The sequence below is a fragment of the Cottoperca gobio genome, chromosome 11, assembly GCF_900634415.1.
Source record: "Cottoperca gobio chromosome 11, fCotGob3.1, whole genome shotgun sequence".
NCBI lineage: Eukaryota > Metazoa > Chordata > Actinopteri > Perciformes > Bovichtidae > Cottoperca > Cottoperca gobio.
The window spans coordinates 17,252,741-17,271,377 of record NC_041365.1 but is presented as its reverse complement, the minus strand read 5'-3'; the positions used below and the strand labels follow the sequence as shown (position 1 = coordinate 17,271,377).

General features: G+C 40.2%; 3 protein-coding genes across 4 annotated transcripts in view; all 3 read right to left on the bottom strand.

Annotated features, from left to right (window-relative positions):
- The window catches only part of tmem65 (transmembrane protein 65), a 28,390-nt gene extending 22,169 nt beyond the window's left edge, over positions 1 to 6,221 (bottom strand). The window contains 1 exon segment of the mRNA XM_029443858.1: positions 5,565 to 6,221. Coding sequence (XP_029299718.1) covers positions 5,565 to 5,829 — 265 coding nt within the window. The 5' untranslated portion in view covers positions 5,830 to 6,221.
- A 2,238-nt stretch (positions 6,222 to 8,459) lies between these two features.
- Positions 8,460 to 18,017, bottom strand: rnf139 (ring finger protein 139). The gene is made up of 6 exons (XM_029443415.1): positions 17,466 to 18,017; positions 14,234 to 14,877; positions 13,453 to 13,600; positions 13,243 to 13,349; positions 11,720 to 11,971; positions 8,460 to 11,328 (listed from the first exon to the last, which is right to left on the bottom strand). Exons 1-6 carry the CDS (start codon positions 17,626 to 17,628, stop codon positions 10,546 to 10,548), a joined length of 2,097 nt encoding a protein of 698 aa, XP_029299275.1. The 5' UTR covers positions 17,629 to 18,017; the 3' UTR covers positions 8,460 to 10,545.
- Positions 18,018 to 18,340: 323 nt separating this feature from the next.
- The window catches only part of tatdn1 (TatD DNase domain containing 1), a 5,433-nt gene continuing 5,136 nt past the window's right edge, over positions 18,341 to 18,637 (bottom strand). For both annotated transcript variants that reach the window (XM_029443161.1, XM_029443162.1), the window contains one exon: positions 18,341 to 18,510. In XM_029443161.1, the coding sequence (XP_029299021.1) occupies positions 18,408 to 18,510 (103 nt within the window). In that variant the 3' untranslated portion in view covers positions 18,341 to 18,407. The remainder of the gene's footprint in view (positions 18,511 to 18,637) is intronic.

The window sequence follows — 18,637 nt, the reverse complement described above, 5'->3', positions numbered from 1 at the left end:
AACTTTGGTTTACTGCAAATGTGAAAAGCTAAACCCGGATTTGCCCTGAATAAAATGCATTAAATCCTCCGACTCTATATGCAGTACATACCCACTAAGCTTTGGCTAAAGATCAATATTCCAAAAAATATCAAGAATCTTTTTACTGAAAGCAGCACAAATCCATTTTTAGCGTCACTCACAGCTGATGTACAATAGCCCAAACACCGAGCTGTCCTCACACATTCTGCTGCTGCACACAAATTCTGCTCAAACGTATGCCGAGACATAATTTGAGCTGCAGACTGGTGGGTTAAAGAATTATATTTCTGGACGGCTACGTTTTTCAATTTCAGAAGCCAATATAAAGTTTTAGTCTAGTGATTACAGATAATCATGACAAACATCCTCTTCTAGGTCATTGATCTACAAGACTGTGGCATAATTTCAGGTCAGCTGCCCTGCTTTGCAATGAAAGGTATTTGCAACACAAATTGGCTGGTAACCTAAGCTACCATGTTTCGGGGAACCAATTTAATCTCAAGAGATGAGTGGATACCAACAAACTTTCTTCAAAGTTTATAGCCATTTACTTTTCTGTTGAAATGACACACGGGTAAGGGCAGATTCACAATTTCATGGTGCCTTTTAATTGGACATCCTGTCCCGCTCAAACGTGTGAAATGTGTGTAAAACTATTGCACATAATTAGTAGCACAGAAATAAGTAGGTATGTATGAAATTAGGCACAGCCTGGGAAAACCAAGGGGTTTGGTAATAATATAGTGTTTTTACTGTTTTCAAACATTTACATCTGTTCCCCTTTTTAGGACTCAAAGATTATTCTTCAGGTGTTGGTGCAATCCTGCAAAATTAGCTGCACAGTACAACTGATTGTGGGAAAGGTTATGAAGTTCTTTATGCACAGAGAGGCTTGCATTGCCAAGTGGCTTCATGGAACTCTTTTAAAAGCACTTTCCATGCTTCAAAGAACATTGAGTTCCAGCCAATAGTTCCTCAATACTGTACATCAACACCTCCATGATTTCCTCTTCTTAAAAGCCCCCATCACAGCCAAGTTACAAAGCCTTCCGAGCATATTTTTAGATTATATTACCTGAGGGAAAATAAAATGAATAATACTCATGACTAAATATTTTCTTCTCAAATTAACTGCAATTGTCAAAATAATGCAGGTTGAAACATGTGACAAGACACCTTCCATGTGTCACATTACAACATCTGCTACTTCTGTCAGATACATGCAGATGGTCTTTGTGGACAGAGGATGGACACATGCTAGTCAGAAATACATTTCTTCGTAGTTTTACTAACTGGAGCTGTTAGTTGACCCTCCTTTTCACTTGTCCCCACACGGTGACAGCATCGATAGCCAATTCAATTATAAGGAAACCAAAACGATTTCTGGAGGGTCATTAGTGAGAAAAGAACAATGCATCAGCACTTAGCAGTGTGACATTTCAGACAAATTACTGTGGAGAGTAAACAAACTGTTACCGTTCAACACTCCAGACTTATATATTGTTTTGTTCCTCCTGGATCTTAACTCCTGAAAGTTAACAGAGAATGAGACTCCTGAAACCGATGTGACATGATCAGCTAGACTCTGTTGGATTTGTTGGAATTACAAGTCAGTCGACTTTCACATGTACAGTGGTGTGTTAGAGTGAAGGTTCCTTCATTACAAAAGGATCTTTGGTGGAGTACAGACACCTGCTTGCAGTGAGTCTAATTTTGTATTGAACAGCCAAATACGATTTTAATCAAAAAATTGTGATTCGGGTACAGCCCTAATTAACCTTTATTAGTTACAGTTGACTAACGTCGATAGGTCAAATACATTCACATATTGTACTTTTTAATAGCATGTAGATCTGGACGATACGGAGAATATCCAATATCACAATAGCTTTTATCTAATACCTTGATATCTTGACAATTCTGTAGGGTTGACTATTGGTGCTTTAACAAAATATTTACTCAATGAGATTTGTAATAAATAATTAAATTAGTAATGTGGATATAATGACCATGTGGTTAGGCAAATAATAGAACAGCTAGAAAAGTTCAAAAATAATTAAATCACTTGCAGTGTAGCCTTTACAACCAGGAAAAGAAACTTGTTCTATATTACAATATCCAAAATCTAAGACAATATCTAGTCTCATATCACGATAAATAAAATATCAATATACTGCCCAACCCTACTAGCATGCGAGTGAAATGCTACAATGTTGAGCCCGACCGATTGCAAAACTAGCAGTCAAAGTTGGACAAAACACAGCAGAGTGCAGTAAAGAAAGGATCAGATGTTAAATCTTCTTTGTTCATATTCAAAACCAATCCTTCAAAATATGTCCGGCGGACATATCTAAATCTAAATTGAACGCCCTTCCATTTAGACGCCCATTACTAAGTTAACTTAAACCTGTGACAAAGGCCTTTACAACATGTCATACAATCTCAGTTTAATGTGACCTTACAGTTTCTCTGCTTTTACATTCACTATGAGCATCTTGAGAAAAGCGTCTGCTAAATGTATGAAATGCAGAAGTAATGTTTTAATGAGCCTGCAGCTCGGCTTGGTGTCAGACTAACTTACTGGGCTGAAAATGCTTCACAGCTCAGCAGTAAACGCTTCCGATTCTCTCACTGTTCTTCTTTGGCATTTCGCTCATTAGTAGTAAAAGTAAAGGGGGGGTTGGGTGTGGGTTCTGACCTATCGTCAGCTGCTTATTAGCGAGGACTATCAGAGGCAAACTCATTACTACACCGAGTCGCCTAATTAATATGCTGGATAGTGCTGCAGAAAGAGAGAAGGGCTGCTTTGGTGACAGACTAAGCACTGTTCCACTGCATTTTTAAAAACACCATATACTCTGAACTCACATATTTTTACATATTTACTTTTGACTGAGCGTACATGCACAGAAGAAACCAATTTACAGTGCGATGACCCGTTAAAAAGGGCAGGAAAGGTGATAACATGCTCTACAATAACCTGATTACTGTCGGTTTGACTTGTTTATTGTTCTGACGCATGCTAAGCTTGCAGAAGTCTGTGAGGACTGTAGGAGGTGTGACCACCCGGAACATACAGTCTGCAACAAAATAGAAAAGGAGCGCCTCTCATCCACTAATGTTGCAGAATGCAGCGACCAAGTCAGCCTTGAAGGTAATGTTGTTGTGGCTTGCACACAGGTATGTTCCCCTAGTAGAAGTCTGGACTCAACTAGATGAAATGTACCACAGTTCAACTAGCATCATGGGTTCTAGACACAGATTCTCCTCAAACAAAACCCGCCTGTTTGCCATCCTGGCTGCAAAATGATGGAACGACCTCTCCATTGATGTCAGATCAGCAAACAGTCCCCACACCTTCCGTCCCAGACTGAAAACTCACCTGTTTCGACTGCACCTTGACAAATAAAAAATAAAGACATTTTAAAAAGAAATTCTGTTCTTTGTATGTTGCATTGGTTTGGCTTATTTGAAGCTATTGTTCCGCACTAAGATGCTTTCACCTGTTTGAAGATGATGTACTTGCAAGGTTCTTGCTGTTCGGAGTTGTATCCACATGATTGTTTGCACTTATTGTAAGTCACTTTGGACAAAAGCGTCAGCTAAATGAACTGTAATGTAATGTAATCATCACAGCATCTGGTTGACCCGAGTAGGGTTTCCGGATCAACACCTGGTTCTAAAAAGCCTCATTTTAGACAAATTGCTCCTGGGTTCTTGTTACAAAATGGAGAACTCTTGTACATGGTTGAAATTGCACAAGATAGTTTCAGGCCGTAACAGTAGGAATAGCAACAAAAACAGTCTCTCCAATAACATAATATTTATCTGTCTGCCTATTTTAGTCTACTTCTAAAAGTTATGCTGTGCTTGTAAGGAAAAATAAATGTTACCCAAGTCAAGGATTTCAATCACATCTAATGTTATGAAAATAATGAGGATAATAATTAAACTGTGATGCATCCCTGGAATATAGTAGGGAAGTTAGTTGTTTGGGTCAAACTCTCTCAAGAGGAGCTCAAAGCTCTCTGCTGCCATGCTGACATTAACCGTTCTCAAAAATAAGAAACAATTTGTTTTGGACTTTTAAGACTTTCTGGCTGCTAAAAGATTCTGGACACTCACTGGATTATAACCCGTCATTTCCCACAGCAGCGCAACAATTCTGAGCCCTCACAATTGAAGGCCATAAAATAATCAGCCCAAGCCTTTGTTGTCTTTTCATTCATTTGATTATTGCTGTGGAATGTTTCTGGTTAGAGATGATCATTTACAAACTAAAAGATCTTTAATGAATCAATCAATCCGGTTACCATACTCAACACCACTCACCTCAAAACCTTCCATACATGTGTAAAGACCACGGAACACATTCCAACATTAAATCTCTTACACAACAGTCCCTCTAAAGAAATGTCTGCCAACGACTGGATGTGGATCCACAGATGGGTCTCGGGCAAGCTTTTTCGTTTCTTAATTTTGCTTGAAACTACAGGTTATTGCAAAAGCATTCCTTTAGTTTATCAAAAGTGGAACAAAATGCTGTTGTATGGTAGGTGGATGGATTAGCAGCCAGAAAAGGGTAGCAATTTCCTAAAAATCATCTTATCTATACATCTATACATCATCTTACATAATACCGTGAAAAAGAAGTTTGGGTGCACAGTGCTAACGAGAACAGTGTGTTGGGAATGGGAAATTCCCCAAGACGCTCTGAGGACATAACTCAGATCTCTGTACTCCTGATTACTCAGCTGATTTTACTATTTCAGTCCTAAAATGAGTCACTCTGCTAGACAGGGGTAAAATGTCCTCAACATGAACCAAAACCAAACAGAAAATGAACCTCTGCTGTTGATTCAAAAGAGGAAATATACACATATACTAAACACTAGTGTTGTCACGATACCGGAATTTATAACTTCAACATTGTTTCGGTCAGCATAATGGGATATGGACACTTGAAAGGAGAGTATAAATCACAAGTTTGTACCGGGTTTTGAAGTGTCCTCACCTCAGTCTGTCACATGTACAGGTGTGAAAGTTAGTTAGGTTAGTTTTAGAATCAAGTGTTGAGTATGAAGTTACCTACCTAATAGGGTACAATCTTTAAGTTTATGAGTAAACCTAATTGGCTAGTTGTATAAAGCCACACCTCTTTTCCTATGTTTTTGCAGTTTCTACAGCAGCCACCTGATGTTACCAAAGAGCCACATTTTTTTTTACAGACTACACCTTTACTTTATCCAGGTGTGGCCAACCATGTGCCTTTGAGGGCAAACAGTCTTCCGGTTTTCATTCAAAGACTCCAGCCATTGGTTGGCATTCCTTCAAGTGGAGAGGAAGGACCCATCAATGAAAACACTTGCTGAAAAGCCAGATCTTTCGGACACCCCTGACTTAATGCCACCTGCACTTCTAGTGCATATCAATTTCGGTCAAAATGGGGGCGGGAAATATTAGTACGTGGTCGTACCTGTTACTTCTCATTCATTCTCACCTACCGAAACTGTCACCTTTGACCTTCGCTGTTTATTTCTTACCTTGAACAATGGCTATGGACTCGAAACTCTGCAGCTCCTTCAGTAAACAAGTCCTCTCCGTCGGCTGGAGGCGGTAAATAAAGTCTTTGGCTCTCGTGGGGGAGTTGAGTGGCTCCCTCGGCTCGTTTCTCCCATGAGTTCCCATCCAGCAGCTCGGTGTGTGTCGCCCAATCCCCGGCAGCCTCTGCGGTTGTGCCTGCCTCAGTCCTGCCGGTAACTTCTGTACAACCAGTGGGAGAGCTCTCTGTAGGCACAGCTTAAGCATTTTGCCGAAATATATATATCTACTACACCAAGTCTGTCAAACCAAAAAAACTGCTGTTTTTTTTACGCTTCTTTGAGCACTGAGCTCCGTCGTCGTCTCCCCGCCCCAGCAACGGCTGCACTCGGGCAGAAGTTGTTTCTTGTTCGGTCGTACCTACGTTAGCTGCTAGTATCGACCTCAACGGGAAAGAAACCGAAGAATGTTGATGGCCGTTTCTCTGAAACTCGGGTTAACCTCCAAGCAGCCGAACATATCTTCTTTTCGTGCTGTCCGCCGACCAAACCGTCTCATGATCTTTTAAGACTCAGCGGTCAGGAGTTTGACACATGAAGTTAAACCAAAAGCCGAACAAGAACTAAGCAGTGTCAAGTCAGCCGGAATTAAAAAAACGATTTTCCGGCAGCTTTCAAAATAAAATGTGTTGCTTCCGGTCATACCTTTTCATGTTAAATACAGTGGCATAAAAAAGGTTGCAACATGAGTACAGGATTAAAAAAAAATTAAAAAGAAGAAAAGTGAGCATACTAAGTTTTCCCTTATCTAATCATGGCGGTCAGGACAATAAATAATAACCCACACCCTAGCAGGCACTTTACTTTTATATGCATGTACTTACTGTTTTACTACCTGTTTACATCTCAGTATGTATTACAGTATACATACAGTATGTATTACTCCTCATTATGCAGAACATTTGATTTACTACATTCCTGTTTACGTTACAGTTAATTTATTTTACAATTACTGTACACCTGTCTATCACAAATATACAATATATTTTGTATACATGTTTATCCTTTTTTCTTAACTTCTGCACTATTTTATGTCTTAGAATCTATTTTTTTTACTTACATGTTTTTCTTTTTCTACATGAGCTAATGAGCATTGTTGGAGGGAACCTGATATCTTAGATTTTCATTGTCAACGACTGCTTCTCTGTAATTGTTGTGCATATGACGATAAATAAAGAGCTTCTGTATTTGGTCTTTATCAAAATTTTAATATGGAGTATCTGCCAACCAAATTATTTTGTTTATTATTGTTTCCTTCATATTAGAGCTGCACAAATATAGTAAATTTGGTGAAGCAATTTCAATCAGTTTGCCCAGGGACCCGTCTCATAATCCATCTACGCCTATAGGTGAGACTGGCTGATTTACTGGTTCACCGTTGTCACTTTTAAGCCCCTACACACTGTGCACAACAGAGACCTGGCAGGTTAATTGCATGTCACACTTTGAGAGATGGGTCTGATCAAATCTAAGATGCAATCGGTCTCACATTGTGAGGCATGTCAGATTCTGTGATGAAAGCTAATCACCCGCTAAGAAGTCAAATAAATAAAAATAAGCAATCTGTGCCATTATAGTCATGCTTGAAAATGTAGCATTAAATAAGTTTTGGTGGCACTGGCACTTTTTTTTATAAACTTAAGTAAAAAACTTTGCCAATGTGATACAGTATATGCAGGTCTATGGTTGCATATAGTCAGCTGGTGTATTATTTGTCATTGTATGTAGTATTCTGATCAGATGCTTTGTAGGTATAAGTTTAAGCAGGAATCCTATTGTGAGAATTTGATCCTAAATTCTACTCGTCAGAATCCAAAGTGTGATATCGGCCGTCGTTTTGGATTGACCACTTCACTTTTCACCATCTTTAACCCTTTGCTTACATCTGGACAACTCAGTCATATATAGAGGGATTTATCAGCATGGAGTTTAATGACCTCAGCAGTACTCTACAATACTGTAATACACAGGAATGATTGTGATTCTTATTTCATTACTTTTACCTGGCAGGTAATTTGCCAATCTAGCAGACATCTCAAACGTTCCAAGCATTAGCATTGATGTGAATTATAGATCAATGTATGGAATAGTTTTAACAATGAATTAAAAGAACGTAGTATGTGTAAATTGAAGAAATGTACAATAACATTCTATTGGAAAGATAAGTATGTGATCAACACTGAGAAATGACCCTCTGATTTATGATGCCGTTTCTTGATTGTATTTATTTACATTATTTTGACTACCACTGAGAAATGACAGACATTAGCATTTGTTTTTGTCTTTTTTATCTGCTTCTTATTAATGATGTTGTGGTTCATTAATATATTGTATCTGTTAGTTTTGTTTCACTATTTTGGATAGTTAGTATTATGCAATGTAGGCACAATAAGCTCAGGCTTCAGCCTACACGTCTACCCGTCTTTTTTTTTGGTCAGAGAATATAACATTTGATTTTTGATTAAGACATTTAGTATTATGCAATTTATAACTGTATGGTCAATTTGTTATATTGTGAATATATTGTCATATATGCTGTCTCCCAAAAATGCAAACCGTAACATAAAACGTATCATACTATCACATACAAATCACATACTTATCACATAGGTAAATGTCCCTGTTGTGGGACTAATAAAGGATTTCTGATTCATACAAAAAAATACTTAACTCAAAGTGGAGAAATGACACCATCTTCTGGCCCAATGAGTGAACTGCATGTCCACACAGCTGTACTCATTACAATTCAGCAGCTTCACAGGATTCTGTGTGCCACGTAAATACTTGACAGTCATTTAAAAAGGTGATGTCAATGACATTTGAGATACAGTGCAAACGCAATATCAAAGATGATTTTATTTACATAAATCTCTTTTTAAAACAAAAGGCAAAATGAACAGCTTTTACCTTTTAAAAAGCTTTCAGAACAATCAAACTAATAATCAAAGTCCTTCATAGCTGAAACATGTCAAAAAGCACAGCTTTCTAATCAGATTAGACCCCATCTTTCTCTTCATCAACAAGAACTTCATGGATTCCTTGCATCTTATTTTCCGCGAGCATTAATTACAACAGTAATGAACACGAGTTTGTAGTCAAACCCTTAAAGACGTTCAGGCTGTGGAAGTCTAAACAATGTAATACTCCGAGTTGTGCTTTAAAGCGTTTTAACACAAATTCACAATAAAGACCTCTGTAGTAGCTGAGGGATCTGTATTGGCCGACTTGTATGATCTAAAAAAGGTGAAAACATGGCTCTTAAATATTTTCTGGTTCGTTCTTTCATTCCAGTAGTTTTTGAACGAGCGTTCAGTAGGACATTGCTTCTTGTAGCTGTAGTTGGACAGAAGGAGAAAGCTCCTGTCTGACTGTACCAGTGATTACAAACAAAAAATGTGCATTTACTGAAAAATACAACCACTCTTATGGGAACAAAAATGACATCTGCTCTTACAACATGACTTAAAACGGACAAACTAAGGATGATTCTTTTTTTCTTTTGAAATTAATGCAAGTACTTTTATAGGATTTAATCGAACTAAATAATGATTTGTTTGAAGAGAAAATGTGTAAATTTGCAATATTAAAAGAACAAAAATCTTCTCTTATCCTAAGGGAGAACGTGTGCACATGTTTGTTTTATTATATGTACAATAACGTACACAAATGTAGGCGAGGTCACACAAGAGACCAGTAGTAAGTAATGATAGAGGTATATCAGTGATTACAGTAGCAAGTCACTTTTTAAATCAGACACACCTCTCAGTTTTTCTCTGGTTGGCGCAGAGTTGATAGAAAACTGCTTCACTCTCCTGCCTTCATTCGCTCTCTGGACAAGTTCACAAATACACGGTTAGGGTTAGTAAAAGACAAAAACATTGAACAAGTGTGTAACAAACTTGAGCTGTGATCAATCTGCAAGTCAGGATTTGAGAACACTCAAGGCTGATCTAGTAAAACAAACATTTAATGAGCGAGTGAGGCCAGAACATCCAGTTCAATCAATGTTTTGAGCGAGCCAGAGACGCATGAGAGAAGTAAATCCCGAGACCATTACTGTTTGGCAAAATAAAAACAGCTGGAAAAAGTAATAACGACAGGTTTAAAATGGAAAAGCACACAAAAATGTGTTTTTGCACTCGAAACGTCTTTTTCTACAACCTCCAAAAACATGACTTGCAGATTGTTTAAAGCTGGAATTTGATTAGTCGTTCCACAGTTTTGTCATTAATGAGCCAACACTCCAGCGTTTCCCTTTACACTGCGAGGGAACATGAACTGCATCTTTAAGACATCGTCTAAGCACATTGCATGTCGGCAGGCACACACACACACACACACAAAATCACACATCTCCTTACACACACGTACAAATACTCATTGGGCCTGCATAAGTGACAAAATCGAAAGAAAGTCGTGATGTGACTTTCTTCTTTTTCTTTGGAAAGAAATATTTCCACAGCGTGCTTAACAAGGCAGGCTTGTGCTGTGCAGAATATATGTGCTGCAGAAAATCTGGTACTTAACCTACTCATGCGCATCAGCTTTGAGGCATTGGGAAATAAACCATGTTGAGACAGCTGTGCTCACATAGCAAGACTCAGACTCAGAATCTCCAATAATTTGGGCATAAAATGATTTGAAACAATAACAGTCTGAGTTTTAGGTCTACATCATGCAGTCCCGCCACACACACATACTCTCGACACACACACAGAATGAGAGCAGCAGTTACTCTTTCCATGAGCCCTTATAGAGTAAAACCCAAACTCAAAATCAAACAAAAAGAAACCAACAAGGAAAAGGAGCATGACATCCCTGACATTGTTCGAGAACAAATTAAGATGCTGTTGTGTTTTATAATAATTTTTAACTTAAATATAATAAAGATATATGTATATTTATTTCTATAGATCTCTTCCCGTCAGTCCTCGGTGGAGTCTGTGTCATCATTGATATAGTCTTCTTCTATTGGCGTGCTGCCATTCTGAGTCCCCCACTCATCTTCGTCATACTCTATGCTGTCATTGTCCTCCAGCAGCTCATTGTCGAGCTCCCCGGGTCCTCCTGCAGCCTGGACACCGGCTGCCGCGCCATCGGCCGGCAGCTCGGCGTCCGGGTGTCCATGCTGGTTGTCCCCCGGTGCTGGTGGGGCATCAGCAGCAACGTCCTGCGGCGCTGCGTAGCCCCCGTTGTTGTTAGAAAAGGCAGCTCTGTCTCGGCTCTCATCTTCGACGTAAACTCTCTGATGGCACATGGGGCACGTGTCCTGGATGTAGAGCCACTTCCTCAGGCACAGCGCGTGGAAGTAGTGGTGGCAGGGCGTGATGCGGGCCGAGGTGGCGAACTCCTGGTAACAGATGGCGCACACATCCTCGATGTCCCTCAGCTGGTCCCCGCGCATCTCCGGCAGGGAGTTAATCTTCTTGACGGCCGTGCGGCGGTTGATGAAGGTCTTCCAGCCGTTCTTGGCCTGCAGGTAGATGTTGAAGTAAGCGTGCAGGCACATCATGCAGGCGCGGATCTTGCTGCCCGACTCGAACATCATGGTGTAGGCGCCGTTTCCGAACATGATGACGCCGAATAGGAACTCGATGATGTTGCCTGTGGAGCGCACGTAGTAGACGTAGTCGTCCAGCTTTTCCCACAGGACGTTGGAGAAGCCATCCACCATGAAGAGGCCGTATACTGTCAGTGACACCACCACCTGGAGGGAAGGGAGGAGGGAAACATCAAAACCTGCGTCTGTTGTTTTCTATGTAAGCCACATATTAGGATGGAAAATTTGTTTTCATTCTGGCTCAATTTAATAGCTCGTCCTTTTTAGATAAGGGGAAAAAAACTTTGGCTCTTAAAATACCATTACATGTTCTGCCTCCACCTACATGTTTAATGTGCAAATGAACCATTACCATGTCCAAGCTATTTATATCTTTAAAAGGCATTCTGGAAATGATTTGACAATTTTCAGCTTTAAAAGTAGACACAGGTCGGAGGTGTCACAGAACACACTGAACCTCACAGACTGATGAGACCTAACAGTAGGTATCGCTGTGTCATTTTTCAAACAAATGTAACATTAGATTCTCTGTCCTCACCTTGAGGCAGAGCTCTACGCAGAAGGCGGTGACAGCAAAGAGCCAGGTGTTGAGGGCATAGTGGTGCCAAAGGGCGTAGCTGAGCACCACCGGAAGCACGAAGAGCCCCACGGACACCAGCAGGACGGGGAAATGGCGGCGAAAAGAGGAGACGTGGGAGGCGCTCAGGGACATTAGGACAGGGTCGGTCATGCCGTGGATGAAGTGCAGGATGGCAGTCAGCAGAAGGCACATGTTCCGGCTCAGGCGGACCTTCAAATCAAAGAGAGAGAGGCTCTCAGTCATTGATATATAATGCTAAATCATAACCTCGACTGGAAGGTTTAAGAGCAAGCCATATTGCAAATTTGACTTCAGTAAATGAAATGGATGTTTTCCATATCATCAGTTCAAGGCACCTGCAAGTTTCATCAGCTTCAACACAACAAAGAGTAAGGATGTCACAATTCTCAAAACCGTAAAAACAAAAACTGCCTTTTACAAGAATACATTTGAACACATCATCACGTTGTTATTTACCTTTGATCCATAACTCATTCTTATTGAATAGAGCTTGAACACATCATAATTTAACTAAATGGAGCCTCGTGCTGCTCTGTTATTTGGCCAAGCAGGACTGTGCTGCCCACTTGCTGCTAACAGCTAACAGCTAATGTTAAGCAGGGAAAGAGTTTATAGTGAGTTTACTGCTTCCTTTATGATTTTAACAACAATGTTGAATTTATGCTCAACACATCCACAAGGCCAAAGTGATATCACAGACTCGTCCCTTTAACGGGGTTCCGTGTAGCAAGTTTTGCTTGTCCATGAACATCCACTTTATTTATTTATTTTTTGGCATTGACTTGGTACCAAAGTATTGTAATCGTGACATCCCTAATTAAAAAGGTTTAAGATCTACTTAATGACAATTGGAGACTAAAATAAAAAAATGTAATCCCTGTGATTTAGGGGTTACGATGTCGAGCATAAACCGCAACGTCCGCCAGATTCGAGTCCAGCCGGGGACCTTTGCTGCATCTCTCTCTACTTTGTTTCCTGTCACTTTTCTAGCGTCTATATTAAAAGGCTTGAATACGAAAACACTTTGTGTAGTATTGAGTAATGGCATACATGTGTGCAAAATAGGCTCAACCCCCTTCTATATTCAGTATAGGTAAAATTGGAATAAAAAAATTAAAGAATCCCTAGGGCTACACTCACTGGAAATAATTAAACAAATAATAAATCATGTCAACACTCAAGGAGGTATTACAGATGCTTAAAAAAGCCTTGTTACTGGTGCTTTGGAGGGCAAGGGGGAGAAAGTCCCACAGAAAGTCAAAATGACAACAATTGAGGAAAGCAAAAAGAAAAGAATAAACAAAGAAGGTGAAGATTAAGAAACACATTCAGCATCAAATCAAAAGCATCCACTGCAGTTGTGTCCATATGCCTTTTGACATCCACTAATGACAACCCACTTAGTGATCAATCCGTCTATCAACCGGGGACCTGAAGGCATAAATCCTGCAGGGACATACCAGGCGTTCCTCAGGGTCCAGGCTGCTGAGGCCGGTCTGCAGAGCCAAGATGAAGAACAGAACAGGAGCTACGAAGCCTAAACGCTTATCCTCCTCCTCCGTCGAACCTGAAGGGTCAAAATGAGACAAAACACTGAACTCCAGGACCATTCTTATAGCCAGTATGTATGTCAGATTTTAACAGTTTGTACAACACACACTCAGCCGTACCTATGAAGGCCAGGATGCTGAGGCCGAGGTAGTGTGCGACAGAGGAGATGACAGCACTCATCCCCAGCACGGTGAGCATAGAATCACAGCCAGAGATGATCAGGTTACTGGTCAGATCCCAGAACACGTCCCAGCTCAGCAGGTAACCCTGAAAGCATGTCACCATTATCTATACCTCCCTTTACACTTTATATTCAGACGACGCATACTTTGTGGTTGCACCGACATTATTTGGGGTCCTAGAAGGCACCACAGGTACAAGACTTTACCATCAGATTTAAATCTGCCTCCTAGAAATGGGCTGGGCTTGACATTCTGGTTCAGGGTACAGGCAGTTTTACCTTCATATTTTTGCAGACCTGCATTAAACAGGGTCTCTGCAGTGTTCACCTAATTAAATTCAAGACTTTTAAAAGCCTTTTTAATATCAGACAGAATTTAACAAGTGTTCCACAGTCACACACTCAAAGAATGATGAAAAACCAGAAGTGATGATAAGGCTTATCATTTTTTATCATGTATGTGAATTTAGGGATTTTTACTTCCAAGTTGTATATAACAAGGAATTCTATTAGTTTCATTTGATTAATCCTGCAGTAATAATCCCGTTTCAACAATCACACTTTCAATGTATAGATGTGTAACATCTCCCACAGCAGCTTGCGACCATATCCAAAAGAATATTTATAACTCATTTTTCCATCTACAACAGGCAAAAATATATATAAATATATTCAAAACCTTTGTAAAATAAACACACACTGAATGGTTCTGATCTCACCTGTGAGTCGGAGCCCCCATCTGTAGCATCTCCGCTCTCCCTTCTCACCGCTCGCACCACATAGACCAGGATCAGCGCCTGGGCAGTGACCCGGGTCAGCCAGAAAACCCGCAGCACGTCTGGGAATCTGATCCTCTTCCACGTGTCCTCTAGCAGCAGCTGAAGCCCGTAGATCCTATACATGTGCCGTACGAGCAGGTAGACGTACCGGCACGAGTAGTAAAACCATTTGAGCCTCATGGCCAAGCACACAGCTGTGTTGAGAGCCAGCACAAGGCCCGAGAACACAGCCACCAGCTGCCGGACGTCTGCAGGCAGCTCAATCATCAGCCCCCACAAAGGAATCATGATGTCCAGGACCACCAGTGCGGCGAACACCGACTGGAGGTTGAGCAGGAACACGTAGCTCACACCAAAGACAAGCTGGACTGCGGCCATGCCCAGCCACAACGTCGGCCCATTTCTGGGAAGCAATCTGAACCCCAGTGCCGCTTTGTAGTAGGCGCTGTAGAAGTCTATGTGGGAGGTGGCGTAGTAGTTTATGAGGACCGCCGCCATGCCGAGGAGAACAGCAAAGAAGAGGGTGTAGAACTTGAACAAGGCTTTCTGGGAGAGCAGCAGCACCATGCTGGAGATGAGGACACCTGAGACACAACAGAGCTAGTTAGCTAAAATTTGAATTGTAAGTGATAGAACTATTTCCAATCACACAATTCAATTGACAAAGACAGGTCAAAACAATATAGTAAAGATATAAGAATAGTAAGTATATAAGAATAGTTATCAAACAAACCTGTCAAACATTTCTTAAGACATAACAAGTCATTGTTGTGCGTGTGCGGTACCAATCACATAGACATTTATCAATAAAACCTTTGCTCCCTCCCAGGTGTACATGTCAAAATAAATGACCTGAGATCAAATATGGAAGCACACAAAACTAAATAGATGAAACGAACACCCGAGTCCTTCATGTGAAAGGAATTCTGTCCACAATACACATAATAATGTATGTATATGTGCGCACATGTTTTCGTCATGCATGACCTAATGACATGCTAGTATCAACATACCGATTGGCCGAGGACGAGTTGAACCAGTCAGACGGCCCTTGGCGCGATGACAGTGCAGTAATAAGTTATGTCAAGTGTTTTTGATCCTTTGTATGTTTTCTTTGCACAATGTGTGAAAGCCCTGCACCATGTGTATTATTCTGTCATTTTATTGTTGTACGTTTCTTTTCTTCAGACTTTAACAAAAGGTCAATAAAGTGGCTCATTATAATACTCATATCACTTCTGAGTGATTATTACTTTTACTTTTTCTTTCAGGCAGGATTAAAGAGATCAGACGGTTTTTTATTTTCTTATAAATACGCTGTTATTCTTTATCCGTGTACTTCATGGCCTCTACATGAAATGGTCTTAAGCTGTAACAAAACAGAAGTCTATTAAAAGCAAAAAAAGAAAACTGAAGAGCAGCATAAAAACATTAGAGGCGTTATGTACTTTTTGCGTATAATTGTAAGTCACTATACTGGCGTGGACTGTCTCTTTATCACCACTTAGTGTCTTTACAACGTTAACCTGCAACTGTCTGAGAAGCTTAACTCAGGGACAACGTTCCCTTGCGTCATCTTGTTCAGGACTAAATGGACTCAGGGTACTGAACTTTGTTGTTAAAGGGGTGTTTGTGGAGGTCTTCCTTTGAATGTATTCAAATCCCATTGTGCACATTTGGATTTGTTTCGCTTTTGGGCCCTTTTCCAAAGTCAAGTTTTCGTTTTATTTTAGGTAAACATTGCAAGGGTTATGTGCTCGTACTAAACATAAAACGATTGTGGGCTGAAGAAACATTGCCTCTCCAAACCCAGAGCTCTTGGCTGACACCGAAAGGACTTTCTGGGGCCTGAGCTGTTCAAAGGTCAAAGTATACAAATGGACAGTTATATAACGCGGTAGCTGTTTGTTTGGGTACAGTGTTTTCTGATAATAACAACAAGACATTTAAGTGAGTCAACATGGGCTTTGGGAAATCGTCATGGGCTTTTTAAACTATTTTATAGACTAAACGATTAATCAAGAATGGAATTAAGATGATGGATGGTTGCAGCTCTAGTGGTTATTATTATTATTATTATATATTATTATATTATTATTATTATTATTGGTTAGTACTTGTGCCCCAGGCGGTACTTCAGCAGTTGCCAGGGGGTACGTGAAAGATTGTTGAGCTACGCAACACTCTTTCACGTACCCACTTAAAATGGTACGCTCAGCTAAAGGTAATGGATAAACAGTTGAAATAGCTAAAAGGTAAGCGGATACACAGTCTGCAAAGCACACTGAGACAAATGTGTAATTTGTGATATTGGGCTATATAAAAATTTTATTTGATTTGAAGTAGTTAACTAAAAGTAATGGACAAATAGTTGACGTAAGCTACCTAACCTAAAAGGGTAGGATGCATTGCAATGATGATGCATTAGTTGTAGCTAAGTGTACCTAATAAAACTGGCAACTGTGTGTGTGATAGTTAAAGTAATGGCTAAATAATTGAAATGTCCAGCTTCTGCAACTCTAAGTAGTAGTAGTGCAAATTCTTGACCACATTGACATAATTGTGTGAAAATATCATTGCAACAATATTCACTTTTATGTCATTAATAGTGTTAAAAACATCCAGTTATGATTCATTTATGGAACATTTGGAACATGACAGGAGGTGTTGATGAAGGAGACACGTGAGTTTATCTGACAGAGCTGTAGGGGTACATCTGCAAAACAAAGGTTGAGACCCAGGTTCAGATAATATAATAGTTCTTGGCAAGTCTATTCTGACAGGCAGAATGTTAGACTGCCTAAATGTCGCCCCACAGTTACTTTGAGGACTACCGTTGGATTCTGGCGACGATACAGAATTTGACACTACACCTGTGATTAAATAACACACCTGACGTTAGCGGTTAGCTAACTAGATAGCGAGTTGTTGGCATTAAAATCAGACTGAATTAGGTTTGAGGCAAACTACTTAAGCATGGTGTCAGACAAATAAGGCTTTTATTGATGTTATTGCTGGTGGCTAAATCGGCTTTAGTCGGTGTGACAGGTGACGAGCTTCACAGTGCTGACGAACGTAATGGCTAATGCAGCGTCAGTTAGCTTAGCTGTCAGTGTGTTAGGTGTTGTTGACACAATTTGGAGGCTCTTATACTGTACTTTAAAATACTTACCCATGACTCTGACCAACACCTTTCCCATCGCCCCGGCCCATCCCGAACCAGGGTCGTAGTAAGAGTTAAAAATGGCGTCGATAATAAAAATACAGGGAACTCGCAAAGCCACATCAAGCACCGCTAAGGCCTGCTGGCCTAGCCGGGCTTGAGTGGACGCCATGCAGGCTACAGTGGAGAGCTCACAGTCCTGGGGAGCCCGTGTCTATCCATGTAACATAAAAATAAATGAAAGTAGCCGCTTTCAGTCCTCGGTTTCGCTTTCACTGGCGTTTATTTGAAAGCTGGTAACCTGCTGCCGTCCGCCATGTCCGCCCAGCTCAACCTCCTGTTGCTGCTTCTTCTTCTATTTATTGTCGGGTTGCTCCCATCCGGAGTGATATTGCCACCAGCTGTTACACTTCCGACTCCTCCTCAAATGATGTCCCGTCTGGTATCCTTTAATATATTACGAAATATTTTGAAATGACCATTTGGTTGCTTTGGGAACACCGCAAAAGTTGCCAGGCTGTTGCTTCCGGCGTAACGTGACGTAACTTCCAGCGTCAGAGGGTGTGGCAACGGACGTAGAGTTTTCGCAAACGTTCAGCTTTTTAGTTAAACTGTAAGATAAAAAATGTTTTAAATACTGTCTTCTACACAAAACAATTGTAAAATGGCATTTTAAAAAAAGTGTTTTCAATTGAATCTGCTATTACTATATTTTATTCTTTACGTTTTAAACTTTCCATTAATGATCAAATGGTAAAGTGATCATGATCATGATCGTGGCCAACAGTAAAAAGAATTTTAAAAAATACAGATATGTGAAACACAAGAACATAACACATTTTTGAAAGCTTTAAGGAAACACTTTCAGAATAAGACCAGAAGCAAAATTGGCAAAGGGAGAGTTTATCCATCATTTATACAAGCATAGACACACACAGTGCTGCTTCATCCTCATACAGAGCTGAAGAAGACTTTGATGGTGTTATTGTAGATTGTGTTGGCCAGCTCCAAGGGATCCTCTTCCCTCATTGCTGCCATCACCTCTAGAACTTGTCTGAAAGAGACAATTAGTGAAATCTATACATTAGATATTAAAAGCAAGCACTTGATGGATTGAAAAAACATTGATGAATTTATCAAATGAGTTTTACAAAGAATCTCGCCTCTATCTTTAACACAAC

Coding starts and splice junctions, on each gene's coding strand:
- rnf139 (XM_029443415.1), bottom strand. CDS start 17,628: ATGGCGTCCACTCAAGCCCGGCTAGGCCAGCAGGCCTTAGCGGTGCTT. Junction 13,601..14,233: donor ATGGGGGCTCCGACTCACAG/GTGAGATCAGAA, acceptor ACATGCTTTCAG/GGTTACCTGCTGAGCTGGGA. Junction 11,972..13,242: donor TGGACCCTGAGGAACGCCTG/GTATGTCCCTGC, acceptor TTTGATTTGAAG/GTCCGCCTGAGCCGGAACAT.